Source organism: Sardina pilchardus, chromosome 19 (assembly GCF_963854185.1).
Source record: "Sardina pilchardus chromosome 19, fSarPil1.1, whole genome shotgun sequence".
NCBI classification, from domain to species: Eukaryota; Metazoa; Chordata; class Actinopteri; order Clupeiformes; family Clupeidae; genus Sardina; species Sardina pilchardus.
Window position 1 is genome coordinate 30,017,357 of NC_085012.1, and position 15,145 is coordinate 30,032,501.

Here is a 15,145-nt window from a genome sequence, read left to right on the forward strand (position 1 = left end):
TACTGTATATTGTGGTTTCTTGCTGGCTATTGTAGCCTAGCTAGTTAACCCTTTTGTGCCTGTGCCGATCATTTAATTTTTGGTGTTGGATGACGACCTTACACTTATGACACATTTAATCATAAGAAATGCAGGGAACAGGATTTAGAATGTTAACAAAATTCACATTCTCTTTCTCACTAACAACATAAAAGTATGAATAAAAACTAATAATACATTTAGAAACAATGGTTTAGATTAAACTGGGTCTATAACAATAAACCATTTATTTGGTATGTAAGCAAATTATACGGTCAATTATACAGTAGCTGGATCTACTACATGCAGAACAGTCAAAGTCTTAAAACGATTACGCTACAGAAACAATACAACAGAAACATGTAACTGATCAATCCCAGTAATCGGTGAAACTCTTCTGAGGTCTCTACGTCCCATGCCACTGCTTTGTTTACTAAGCCCAAGCAAAGATAGAAGTAATTCTATACTCTTTGGCCTAAGCTCCTACCCCTTCCGGTTGATAAAACTTGAGTAAAAGTTTAAAAAAAGAGTAAAAAACAACATAAAATACACTTTAAATAAAAATTCACTATATTCAGTGTTTTCAGTTGCAATCTGCACTGCCCTACCCACGCCACATTACATTACATTACATTTTGCTGAAGCTTTTTAACCAAAGCGACTTACAACATGATAAAACATTTAAGCTTTTAGGAGCATTTCTAACAACAGATTAAAAAAGACAATAAGTGCATTAATGAGTGTAATAAGTGCATCAATGAGTGCAATTGTCTGTAGTAGTGCTATGAGAGGAGATGTTGGGTTTTAAGACATTTCTTCCATCCCCTCATGGTCTTCAGCATCGTGAGCGCAAGATCTTCAGCAGTCAGTTGCCTCTTCCTCTTCAGGCTTGCAAGAAGGTCTGTGTAGGTCTTGTCATCCTCCATCTGAAACAAAACCATATAAATGTAATACTTTTTTAAAAAAACAAAAAATATTAAAACTACAGACACATAAGAGCTAGCCTAAAGTTTAAACTATTGAAGCATGTTTTCATTCTATTACACAAGGGTTTAGCTATCCTAAATTGGATTGCATAGCTTGAATCAAGAAAAACACAGATTATATACCAGTCGCTTTGCGCACAATGCTATTTATGAGATTATATTTCACCTAGTAGGAACTAAATGCTGAAAGACAAAACTGATATTTCTGAAGAGGCAGTTAGAGCAAAAACGGTACTGTATTGTTGGTGGCTTGTGCCACTCGACTACTGTACTGTACACTGTCCCGTGCCACTCGCCCACTGTTCCGCACCACTCATCTACTGTGCTGTGATACTTGCCAATTGATAACCCTGAACCTAATCCTAAACCTAACCCATGGGACAGTGGTCAATAACTGCCACTAGACAGTATGACTGACACAGGACAGTGCACAAGACAGTAGGCCAGTGGCGCGGGACAGTGCACTGGACAATAGGCAGGTAGCACAAGACAGTTGATGAGAAGCGCAGGACAGGTCACAGGACAGTTGGTGAGTGGCACAAGCCACCAGCAACAGTACAGTACAGTTATTGCCCCCCCTGCTACTGCATTTCTGGCAGAATATGTTATGTTCCATAATGTTTTCTATAACTACAGTCGAGGCCCAAATTTATGGTGGTGGGAGCATCATGTTATGGAGCTGTGTCAAGCACAGGGAACCTTGTTTGGGTGCATGGGATCATGAAGATGATCAAGACGTCTGCTCTAACTTCGGTCACCGCTGGGTCTTTCAGCGTGATAATGGCCCAAAGCAACCCCATTGAGAATCTATGGCACATGCTTAAAGCAAGTCCATGCAAGGAAAGCATTACGTTTGGACGAGCTGGAGCTGAAGAGTGTCTAAAGACATGAATAAACAAAGGATTATGTCTGATTTCACAAGGGGGGCTAATCATTTTGGCCTCGACGATACATATTGAAAGTAGAATAGCTATCATCTATTTCAAGTCATGCCATCTTAGAAAACGTTCAGACACTGTCATTTATCTACACAGAGGCGAGCAGGCTAGAGCAGGCTAGAGCAGGCTAGAGCAAAAGCTATTTGTTCAGTTAAAACTGCTTGTAACCTGACGAAAGGCAATATGCTTGTTTAAGTTTACATGGCGATGCACAACATATCAACATATTCCTGGTGGCTTTTATCATATAAGACAGGGTATTGGCAAACAAGATTGATGAGTTTCTCACCCATTTTCTCTTCCTCAGTGAAGTTCTACGTATTGCATTCAGACTGTAGAACCCTGCGAAGTCATTATTTGATTGGAAGTGTTAAGACCAACATACAAAAATAGGTGGTCCTCCTAGGCCCTACAGTTCCCAAAACTGTGTCCGGCCTGTCCTCCTTTCAGGGGGTCCAGTCTGGCGGGGGGAGGGGGGCATGGTTCCATGCCTATTGAAATCTGGTGGCTGCTTCTTATTACAGTAGGCTACATGAAAACGCACTGTTCTGTTGTCCAAAGTTGACTTCTTCTCCTACCCAAAATGTCTGCGTCTAATTCAGCTTCAACTGTTTACAGTTTTTGCCTAATGCTTACACACTAAAATCACATGCTTAGACCAAAGCTTCAAAACTTAAACACATTATCAACTTTGCACTTTGTTTGCAATTCTGCAACACACTTATTGCGAAACACTGCACGTTTTCGTACATTAGACACTTTGTTCAAAAACAAACTCTCCTTCTATCATTGGGAAAACACTTTTTTCAAAATGCACAACTCATCTGCCAATTGTAGGCACTTATATACAGCCTTGAAAACACTTGCACAGAAAACAGAACACCAATCGGTCTGAACCTTAACACTACAAATAGGGCTACGGTAAGCCATTTGGAGAACTTTGCAATCAATTTCATATATCAAAATTGTATACCTGCCCCCTTACAGCCCCTTTCTCAATGCAATTGAGAAATTCTTTCAGGCAATGGAAGAGGCATGTGGAGACATTGGGGATCAACCCCCCCTCCCCCAACTCTTATTTGATTACTGCAGAAATTCTACTTTTGAGTTTTACAGAAGACGAGGTCTGAGAATATGACCAAATGAAATTACAGTTTTTCTCGATTGTTAACACACATTTTCTGAAAACATGCCTCATATTCTCAGAACTCTACACACAAATCCAAAACAACACACACAATGGGCAAAACTCCACAATTCTCCTGCAAAATGACACTTTACCTTCAAAACAATGTAATTTCTCCTCAAAATGCTCTTTTGTTCTCAAGAGACACACACAAACCATCATATATCAAGACATTTATAAGGACCAGTTGAACACTGATGTGCTCAGTGTAAAACACTGCGATTGATTGAAAACACTTCTTCTCCATTCATTATAATGACTTGGGCCTTTTTTTGTTCAGTGTTACACTACAAACAGTACTACAAACAGTAGATAAGCTGATACAGTAAGTTGATATGCTTACCCTATAAATATTTTGAAATATCTCATTGTTTTCTATTATTTGTCTTTGTATTTGCCGTAATGTTATGCCGTTTTTTCTAGGACAATGCTCATGATTTCAGTTTCCTGTTCAGGAGACAGAAGCCCTTGTGTTGGTAATCTTTCGGCTGCCAAACAAATAGTAAAATACTGTAAACTGTGTAGGAATACAAAGTAGGATTACTTTCCCCAAATACGTGAAACATACTTTATTTTTACAGTCCTACAGAACAGCCCACAGGCAATACTGTACTACTGTGCTCATTGAGCTGTATTGTACTGTCCAGTACTGTACCGTATTGATACGCAGCACTGCAATGTTCTAGTGGCTCGGATCTCATCAGAGATTACAGTCCTTGGCCTCCCCATCCTCCTCCTCTTACTCTCACTCCTCTGGCTCTGCCTCTGCCTGTACTACTACTGTAATACTAAAGCTCTGATTGCTAATTGTAAGACTGTGTGACATGAGTTTGCCCATGTGATGAGTCAGTGTGCATGGTAGGGCAGTTAGCTTTAGAATTTGAATGGCAGTGTGTTCTTTGTGAAATCAAGAGATTTTCTTCATGAAAATTGTGCACAGAATTGTGTGTAGTGTTTTGAAAACAGTGTGTTATAGAACTGCAATTTTGAGTGTAAAGCATAAATTGTGCTTATAATTCAGCAGAATCGTTTCAGGAGGTTGGTGCATGAGCTACATATTATGGGAATTGTGTCTCAAGTAGCCTACCAGAAATTGTGTGTAAACAATTGAGAAAAACTGTTACAAAAAAAAAAAAAAAAAAACAGAAACCCAAAGATGGCAGTGTTTTCTATAAAGTGCATCAGTGTGTTACTGGTGATATGAAGGGGTATTGAAATGGTGCTTGAGTGTTTAGTTTTGTTGCAAGAATATAGTTTTTAGAAAGGCGTGTTACTTTTTGATTGCAGTGTTTCATTATATATGTGAGTTGTTTTTATCCCTAGCTGTGTGTAGAGTTTTGAAATAATGAGCCAAATTCTGCAAAACGTGTATTTGCAATAGACAAAAACTGTAACGTAGAAACTTCTTGAAAAGAACATGTGGGCCAGTGTTGTGCATGAACGAGTTCAAAAGAACGCGTTCATTGAACACGTTAATTTTTCTGTGAACGTTGAACTTGAACGTTGAACGTTGAATTTGAACGTGAATTCGCTCAGATTATGTGAAATGAACGACGAACGTGTCATTGTCACACTCACTGCCCACGGGCGCCACTCCTAAACTACAGCTTTGCACTACGTTATTACCCCTGATCACTTAAATGCATGATACATTAGAACCTCTGCTATGTGAATGCAAACGCGGAAAAAATCTGCACTTGTCAGTGATGATCGAGGGATGTATAACGTGTATTCAAAGAGCCTTACAGTATGTCACTGAACAGTTTCATCACCGCAGGTAGCCTAATGCAGCAAGGCTTTAACCTCCTCCTTAGGCTACTCCCGGTGTAAAAACTACACTCTTCTATCAGGCATGCACAGCTGACGCATTTATTATTATTAATAAATGCGCGGCCGCATTTATTACAGTAGGCATCGGTAGGCTATCTGCCCAGCGAAACAAAGCCCAATTTACGGACATTCTAAATTAGATGAGAACAACAGTGGTGGCTACTTCATGTCTGAATGTCCACTATACCGTCAGAAACAGATTTTCATTCAAATGAAGTTCAACTGAACTTGAACTAGTTCAAAATTAAAAATGGTGAACTATGAACGTGAACAGTTCACTTACAGGCACTTAGAGGATGACAGTTCCATGTCACTCAGATGTACAGTAACATCCGTAGATGAAGTAAAACATGTAAGATGTATTGCTTGAAGATGTAATGAAGCACAAATATTTATGGGGAAAATCAGGCTACCTTACACCGTCAACCACATCAGGTTTCAGGTACAGTTTTTGCCCATTGCTTGAACACTCTAGACCCATGCTTAGACTAAGTAACACAACCTGAAGCTTTTATACCATACCTCAAACACATGTACACATACCTTAAACAAAAGTGCTGCTTTGCACTAGTTGCAATTCTACAACACAACTCCTTTATGCAACACACTTGGTCCTGCATGCTACTCTCAATTTCATAAATAAGACACTCAGAAAACACATGTATCCAAAATATAAAACACATCGGCAATTGCAACCACTCAAATACACTTGAAGGCACTTACTTGCAAAACTGAACACCAATCAGCCAGCTACAAAAAGTAAATGGTGATGTGAATGGTATATTTCCCAGTGTTGTGTTATGTTTACTAGAGTTTTGGCACAGTGAGCGAAGTTTTGCAAAATGTGTTCAAGCAACGGGCAAAAACTGTATTACTGTATTACTATAGACCCATTCTTAGACTAAAGTAACACAACTTGAGTTTTGTTGCCATATCTCAAACACATGTACCTATACCTTAAACAAAAGTTCTGCTTTGCACTAGTTGCAATTCTGCAACACACTTACTCCTTTATGCAACACACTTGGTCCTGCATACTACTCTCTGTGTCATACATAAGACACTTCGTTCAAAAATGAAATCTCAGAGTACCATTGTTAAACACATATATCCAAAATACAAAACACATTGGGTAATTGCAAACTCTCAAATACACACCTGAACGCACTTACTTGCAAAACTGAACACCAATCAGCATCTACAAAAAGCCCTCAGTTTTGCCATTGGAAATGGTGATGTGAATGGTTTATTTCCCAGTGTTGTGTCATGTTTACGTGTGTTTAGAGTTTTGGCACAATGAGTGTTTTGCAAAAGGTATTCAAGCAAATATGTTTTATATAAAGTAGACTAGTGTGTTCCTCCTCATCTGAAAGTGTATGCATATGATGCAAGTGTGTTTCATTTTGTCACCAGAGTTACATTTTGACAAGGGATTGTTAGGTTTCGATAGCAGAGTTTAGGTACTGATACTAGAGTTTCAATTTGACATAGATGTGAAAGGTATATTTCCTAGTGTTGTGTTATGTTTACTTGTGTGTAGAGTTTTGGCACAGTGAGCGAAATTTTGCAAAATGTGTTCAAGCAATGGGCAAAAACTGTAAATGGAAGAGTGACCTCTAGTGGCTGAGATTTATCAAGACACAACAACTGAATTCAGATGAAACCAACTGAGCAACATCAAGTACGCTGAAGTGTGGGGATGTTTTCCCAGCAACACCCAAGTTTGAAACTGCTACTTTATACTATAGACAAGATTTATCCACCTTGTGAAATGCAAGAGATATAGAATATTTTAGTTGATATATTTGTAGAATTTGAATAACATTACAAACACCCCTTAGCTCTTGTAAGTCATGTGCAGGCAATAACACCAGAACATGTTAATGTTAATGCTCTATTACAATGTTTATATGCATGTCAACATTATTTGTGACACTGTCCAAATATTATGTTGTAGGCCCTATCCATTAAATCCAGAATTAATATTACAGTAGACAAATTGCCCACATAGCCAACCATATGATGCATTATGCAACATACTTGCCATTCATATGTCCAACCTGTCCTGATGGTATTGATGTGTTTGTATGGAAGATTTTTTGTGCCAATATAAATAAATAAATGAAATATGAAATAGATAAATAAAAGATTAAATAAATAAATGAAATATGAAATAAATAAATAAAAGTCTAAATGAATACATAATAAATAAATAAAATGTGAAATAAATAAATAAAAATGTAAATTAAATAAATAAAAGATGAATGTAAAAACCATATACATTGACATTGACATTGACATTTACATTCCATTTGCATTCCATCTTAAAGGCATGTTACATGTTTTACATGTTTTACATGAATATGCATATGAAGAATATGTTGGATTTCTGCCAGTTTTTGATATTGAACTTTGGTGCCTTTTGAGACTCTTTTGAGACTTTTTAATGGCACACCTCATTCTACCCAATTGGAAGGATTGGAATGGGTTTCCAGACTTATTTATTTATTTACGTATTTATTAGTTATGTTATGAACATTGTAACATTATCTTGTATGTTTACAGGCTTGCTAATATTTCCTTAGGCTTTCACATTGTTTTCTGAGATACTACGCAATAATGTTACTGTGACTCATTCCATCACAAGTACAAGATGTGATGGTGTTGGGAGCTTTTCTCTTGTAACATTTTTAATGCATTTGTAATAATGAAGGTAAGCAGATATGTATTTTCATCTCATTCGTTTCGTGAGTATTAACATGAACTTGAAAGCATGGCAGTTGTTTTTTTGTGTGTGACGTGATTACTAACTCAAATATTGGTATAATATAGGTCTAGGTTATTAGTGTTGACCACCTGTGGTGCAAGTTAATAATTGTTTCCATCTGCATATAAATACAATGTGGAAACTAAATATTGGAGATCAAACTGTTTTATATTTACACTTATATAAAGAGTTACATGTTTTACATGAATATGCATATTGATATTAATGTAAGATACTTTGATATTTTGATATGAATGTGCTTTTAATATCAACATGTTAACCTTTAATGTACCTGTATGCATGTGGAGTATTGTGTGTAATATCACAAAGTGATTTTTCTCTCAAAATAAACATTTTAATTTACTTATTGGTTGTGAATACATTTCAATTATACCACCTTAAATTTGGGGTTGTACCCTTAAAGTACAGATTAGTACCTTTTAAGGGTGCTATTTTGGTCATTGCAGGTACACAAGTGTACCTTGATGGGTATACAGATGGCTGGGGTACCAAACAGTACCTGCATTCAGGGGTACATTATTGTTCTTCAAAAGGGTACTGCCCCAGCGACAAGCATTTGTACCGACTTAGGTACACACTGGTACTGTACTTCCATTTCTCTGTGTGTATGAAAAAGTTGAGGGTCTCTTTAAGGTACAAAGTTTGACAATGTACCTTGCAGGGATCAAAATCGAGCCCCTAAATTTGCAAAAGGACCATATATGTAGGGGATGGGAAAACGCCACCCTTAAGGAAAAATGTGGCATTACTGTGAAACAAAAGCTAAATGTGTTCAGAATTATTATGGCTATAAGTGGCAATGACATTAATCATAAACCAACTATGAAAACTGCCTAGACTTTATATTTCATTAGATTTTTTAACAAAAATAAAATGTATACAAAGGGGGTGTTTTAACCCAGCAGTGGGGCAAAATGGGTGGGGTAAAATGCCCCCTCCTAAAAAAACCCCAATTTGCTTCATATATTAATGGCCAAATCAACAGACAAGCAGTTAAGCAATAAATTAATTGTAAGATACCATATTTAATTCATAGGCTTACCAGCAGCCAAATTACACCTTACCTAACCTAACATAGCCTACACTTCCTTTTACTATGAAATCCATCTTCCTTCAACTACGTCGCGAGCATAAACTTCACAGTGGATGTGTGTCCCCAGTCAATGGGATGCAGAGCAACAGTAAAAATATAACTTGACTGCATATAGTGATTAGGAACCTAAGTGACGCGCAGTCTAAGTCTGACCTAAGTCTACTTCCGGTCCATTGGACCTAATCGTGAAAAATTATGAACGGGAGTCAATGGAGAGATAATAATTCTTTTTTGGTCCCGTTCGAATTGTACTGTGCATTTCACATATGATGTGTGTGAATTTAAAATATATTTTTTCACGTCAATAAAGTACTGTTAATCAATACAAAGTTATGTTAGTTTTGTGCGAATCCGCCCAGTGGACTACATCTCTTGTCTCAAACGATGTATGTCACCAATATTACAGTTTTTGCCTGTTGCTTGAACACATTTGGCAAAACTTCGCTCACCATACCAAAACTCTACACACTACTGAACATAACACAACACTAGGAAATAAACCTTTCACATGTATGCCAAATTGAAACTCTTCTATCAGTACCTAAACTCTGCAATCAAAACCCAACAATCCTTTGTCAAAATGTAACTCTGGTGACAAAATGAAACACACTTGTTTCATATGCATACACTTGCAAATCAGAAGGAATACACTAGTCTACTTTATATAAAACATATTTGCTTGAATACATTTAGAAAAACTTCACTCATTGTGCCAAAACTCTACACACAAGGAAACAATGACACAACACTGGGAAATATACCGTTCACATCACCATTTCCAATGGCTAAACGAATGGGCTTTTTGTAGATGGCTGATTGGTGTTCAGTTTTGCAAGTAAGTGCATTCAGGTGTGTATTTGAGTGGAGTGCAATTACCCGATGTGTTTTGTATTTTGGATACATGTGTTTAACAAATGGTACTCTGAGATTTCATTTTTGAACGAAGTGTCTATGTATGACATAGAGAGTAGTATGCAGGACCAAGTGTGTTGCATAAAGGAGTAAGTGTGTTACAGAATTGCAACTAGAGTGCAAAGCAGCACTTTTGTTTAAGGTATAGGTACATGTGTTTGAGATATGGCAACAAAACTTCAAGTTGTGTTACTTTAGTCTAAGCATGGGTCTATAGTGTTCAAGCAACGGGCAAAAACTGTAAACGAGCGGCTCGCTAGTTAGCTGTTATGCTAGTTAGCGGTTACATCTTGCTGCCAACTATGTCACTTTACTGTAGTTTATGTACAGTCTATGGACGAATACAACTTATTTGGAGTGCTTAATGCTCTGACTCGTGGTATTTTCACCGGCAAGGGGGGGAGCTCAAATGCTGTTGCTGGTGCCAGTGGCTGTGCCTGTGAAGTGGGCTAACATCACTAACGTGACTGATGTGTTTGTAGTCGCTGGAATTACGATATTTCACAATGTTGCAATTCACTAGTTACAAAATGAACTGCAAATGTCTTTACATGAAAATTTGTCTTTAAAATTGACAAACATCATATGTGTAATTCATGGCACAAGACGATCAGGACCAGAAAATAATTTATCTTTCTCCATAGACTATCATTCATTACAGTGCATGAAAATGCACTGTACTGTTCTTCCTCGGTCTTCTTCTTCTTATTATTACAGTGCATGGAAATGCACTGTACTGTTCTTCCAAAACTTCTTCTTCTTCTTCTTCTTATTATTCCGCTGATCAAATTCATTTTTTCTATTCAGCTTGAACCGTTTAACTTAGAAACTTCATTCAAACGTCGCAACGTAGGTCTTAAATAGGGGAATGCTGCTAAGTATTTTTCAACTTTGTAACTTTTATACTTTTTAAACTATAAATTAAAAACTATTACAAATTTCCCCATAGACTTAACATTGGCCTCTATGACATCACAATCGGATCATTAAGCAATTAGAATCTTATGCCAGGTGGCCAGCCCCACCTGCAGCAGCCCTCTCTCTCTCAGGCTTAAAGCATACAATCTCTCTGTGAAGACTACATATCCTGTTAAACTCTCTTTCCACAACTGTTTCAAAATAAAAGTCCTCACTGCAATAATACACTATTAAATCATTTAACCATTGAAACTATTCAACTATTTAACTGTTCAACCATTCCAACTGTCAGTTATCTTCAACTGTGCCTCCAGTCAACTACATGAGTCCTCCATGTACCTAGCAACCAACATAGCAACCATTAAAATTAAGCGTTTATGACCGTTTCCACAGCAACCAACATGATTTTACTACAGTAACTTCTTTATTCCTGATAGTGGCAGCCACGGATACCCTATCAACAAATGTTTCAAAATAGAAGTCCTCAGTAGCAAGTTAGCTAGTTAGCATAGTTAGCATAGTTAGCATTTTTAGCATATCTGCTAGAAATGATTAGCGAAGTTAGCTAATCAACCTAGTTAGCATTGTTAACATAGTTAGCATTGTTAGCATAGTTAGCAATTTTAGCATAACTGCTAAAAATGATTAGCTAAGTTAGTTTATCAACCTGGTTAGCATTGTTACCATAGTTAGCATTGTTAGCATTTTTAGCATAACTGCTAAAAATGATTAGCTAAGTTAGCTGATCAACTTGGTTAGCATAGTTAGCATTGTTAGCATGGTTAGCATTTTTAGCATTATTGTTAGAAATCATCAGCTAAGTTAGCTTATCAACCTGGTTAGTATTGTTAACATAGCTATCATTTTTACAATAACTGTTAGAAATCATTAGCCAAGTAAATCAATCAACCTGGTTATCATTGTTAGCATAGTTAACATTTTAGAATACCTGTTAGAAATCATTAGTTAAGTTAGAACAGGAATGTTTAAGCTTTAAAATGTCTACCTTAACACTATCAACTCTCTTTAAACTATGCAACCACTATGTTTACCCTAGCTACACCTTAGTAACCATATCTACATTATCTATCTATACATTTTTTTTTTGCATTTTCATGCACTGGTAATTCCTTGGAATTGCATTTCTAGTTATTATTACAGTGCATGAAAATGCACTGTGCTGTTATTCCAAGTCTTCTTATTACAGTGCATGAAAATGCACTGTACTGTTCTTCCTCGGTCTTCTTCTTCTTCTTCTTCTTATTACATTGCATGTTAAATGCAATGTACTGTTATCACTGTTCTTCTTATTATTATTATCGGGATAATTATTCTTCTTCCGACCAATAATAACACTAAAACCACTGAACCGTTTGACGTCATTCAAACACTCCTACAGAGGTCTTGTAACGGAGATTAGTCCAATATATTTTTCACATTTGTGAACTTTATACTTGTAGAGATATTGACGATAAAAGATTTTAAAATTCCCATAGAGTTAACGTTGAGACCCGTTGGCGGCAAAGATTAATTGTTACGTCAGTGCTCAGCTGTCAGTAATCAAGGATCTGGTCTAACGTTGAAGTAGCCTAATATCACAGCTGCGCTAAACCTGAATGTTATAGGGAGGGAAAGTAATCTCATCGCCACCTGGTGGTTGCGTTCCTAGAGGCTAGCGGGAGGGGATGGGATTTTCTTTTAGAAAAAATACATCTCGGCCCACGATCGGAAGTTAGTTAAATGCCTTCAATATGCTATCCATGTAGGTCAGCTCTATTGCTTCTAGTGGTCATACTTTATTTTTTAGGATCAGTTTAATTGTTTTGAGTTTGTTTGTAACATGGTGATAACGAACTACAGTACTAGCTACAGTAGCATTTGACGTCACCAGTTTGGGCGCTTCATCTCCAACTGATCAAAACGGCAATTTGCTGAACTGGCTTTACATATTTTTGTAATAACAGAGAGCGATGTAAACCGCGTGGTAATTACCTTTATGTTGGGACAACTTGTGTTGTGCTCCTACCCACACAAGACCTGGCAGTAAGTCTGATTGTCTACTAACTAACCAACTAGCTAACAGGCTAATAAACAAACGATGCTAGGCGAGTAACGTCGTGGAAGGGTGTCACGTCACTTGAAGTTGTAGTCCATTTATGAAATGAAACGAGCAATTACGGTTTTTTTTATTAAGGCGAAATAGGGTCTGATATTTTCACAGTTAGTAGATTATTACAGTATGAAGACTGAAAAATATTTTTGGTGGATAAGATCGCTGGAATAGCTGCGTAGTATTTTTTTTGAAAAGTCGGTCTATGGGACTTAACATTGGAGCTGCTCTTCGATAGGAACGCAACCACTTGGGGCGCTGGTTTTCACTTTCCCTCCCTATCGGCTTGTCCTAGGCTAACCGGTTAGCTCTGGGTAACGTTATAGCCTACTGTATTTAGCTAACGACAATCAGTCGCCAGTTGCACGTTTAAGCATTCTTCTGTCGTTTCTACAGAAGGCTACAAGCTCATTTCTAATAGCTTACATCTGTGAAAACATTAGGCTACAACACTAGAAGCAATCTGACGCTGAAATACAGTCCACCACTGCCGTGAAACCTGAACGTCTAGGTGGCGTTGCAACCATTGGAAACGTAACCTATCTGTTACGCTGGGCCTACGATGGACCGCACAAGTCCACACTGTCACAGTTTGCGGTTCGGAATACCCTGTTGGGGTAGGCCTAGACTACCGTGCCGCGCCTCCATTACATTGTAACCTATATCCAACACATTATGTCAATATTTAAATCCACAAAGCTTGCAGCCAGTTAACGTTGATTGTAATTTGTAGCACAGAATGCAATCTTGCCAATTCTCCAGCGATACCAACAAACAGTCTCACGGGCGTACAAACTTTTACATGATCACAGCCACGTAGGCTATCTCTATAACGAACATAGCTAAACGTAAGGACAACGAATTCTTACCTTATGGTCAAGTTATCCATAGTAGGTCCACTTATTTCCGTCATGCATTCTTCTGGATATGAGCTAGTGTAAAGCTTGCCATATTCTTCTATCTATCACACAGGTCTGACTAAATTAAAAGTTCCAGAAACACTTTGTAGGCTTAGGCTTTACCCTTACAAACCGTGGGCCTAATCAGCATTTTCTGTCATCCATCTAAAACAATAATGTTTTAATAGCTCAAAATAACGTTTAATTCTCGTCGCAAATCAAAATTCCAGCTCTAGCGGTTTTGTACACGCAGCCTACAATTTAACACTCTCACTAACGTTATTGTTGATATTCCTTAGTCTCCCAGTAAAGTGACCAGTCTAACAATTTGGCTCAGTAGCCTAATCTTGATGAGATTGATTCAATCTTTACTATTTCTTACGAAAAATTCAATAGTGTGATTGGTGGAACACTTTGGTGCATATTTAACTTGAACATTGAAACTGCACATAGGTGAACTTCAGTAGGCTACTAAACAAAGTGTCAGCGCTTGCAACTCTTGTTTGAACTTGGCAACTTAATTTCAGTCCTTTAGTGTCATCTATTGTCTTTTTAACTAATACAATGCTTACACAGCAACCTGTTTGCATTTACATGCAATGGTAATTCCTTCCATGGAATTACATTTTCTAGTTATAGTGCATGAAAATGCACTATATTGTTCTTCCTAGGTTTCTTATTATTACAGTGCATGAAAATGCACTGTACTGTTCTTCCTAGTCTTCTTCAACTTCTTATTATTACAGTGCATGAAAATGCACTGTACTGTTCTTCCTATTCTTCTTATTATTACAGTGCATGAAAATGCACTGTACTGTTCTTCCTAGGCTTCTTCTTCTTCTTATTATTATAGTGCATGAAAATGCACTATACTGTTATTCCAAGTCTTCTTATTATTACAGTGCATGAAAATGCACTGTACTGTTCTTCCTAGGTTTCTTATTATTCCAACTTCTTCTAACGCTCGCAATTCAGCTTGAACCGTTTAACGTAGAAACTTGATTCAAACTTTGTTACGTAGGTCTTACTAAGGAGACCTGTGCAATATATTTTTCAACTTTGTAACTTTTATACTTTTTAAACTGTAAATTAAAAACTATTAAACATTTCCCCATAGACTTAACATTGCTCATTATGACATCACGGCAGCAATTAGAATGTTACGCCAGGTGGCCAGTCCAGGTGCAGCAGCTCTCTCTCTCTCTCTCTCTCAGGCTTTAAACTGGCTCTCTTGAGACTACATTTTCTGTTCCCCTGTATCAACGGTATCAACATAAGTCTTCCTAATTCCATCCAACTTTCTATCCATTCATCTTCTTCAAACCATTCACTCATCCACCCATTCTAAACAGTCTGCCTATCAACATCAATTAGACGATCTACATTCAACTTTGAAACAATCTACTCTGTCTCAGGCCTGGCTCTCTTAAGACTAGCCAGTTAAGTTGATTACACCTGTACTACTCT

The 15,145-nt window shown here is 37.4% G+C and overlaps 1 protein-coding gene across 2 annotated transcripts in view; it reads right to left on the minus strand.

Annotated features, from left to right (window-relative positions):
- Window positions 1-250: 250 nt before the first annotated feature.
- ly86 (lymphocyte antigen 86) overlaps window positions 251-15,145 on the minus strand; it is a 104,297-nt gene continuing 89,402 nt past the window's right edge. The window contains exon 5 of one of the 2 annotated variants that reach the window (XM_062521661.1): window positions 251-944. In XM_062521661.1, the coding sequence (XP_062377645.1) occupies window positions 801-944 (144 nt within the window). In that variant the 3' untranslated portion in view covers window positions 251-800. The remainder of the gene's footprint in view (window positions 945-15,145) is intronic. The other variant, XM_062521660.1, reaches the window with a different exon arrangement.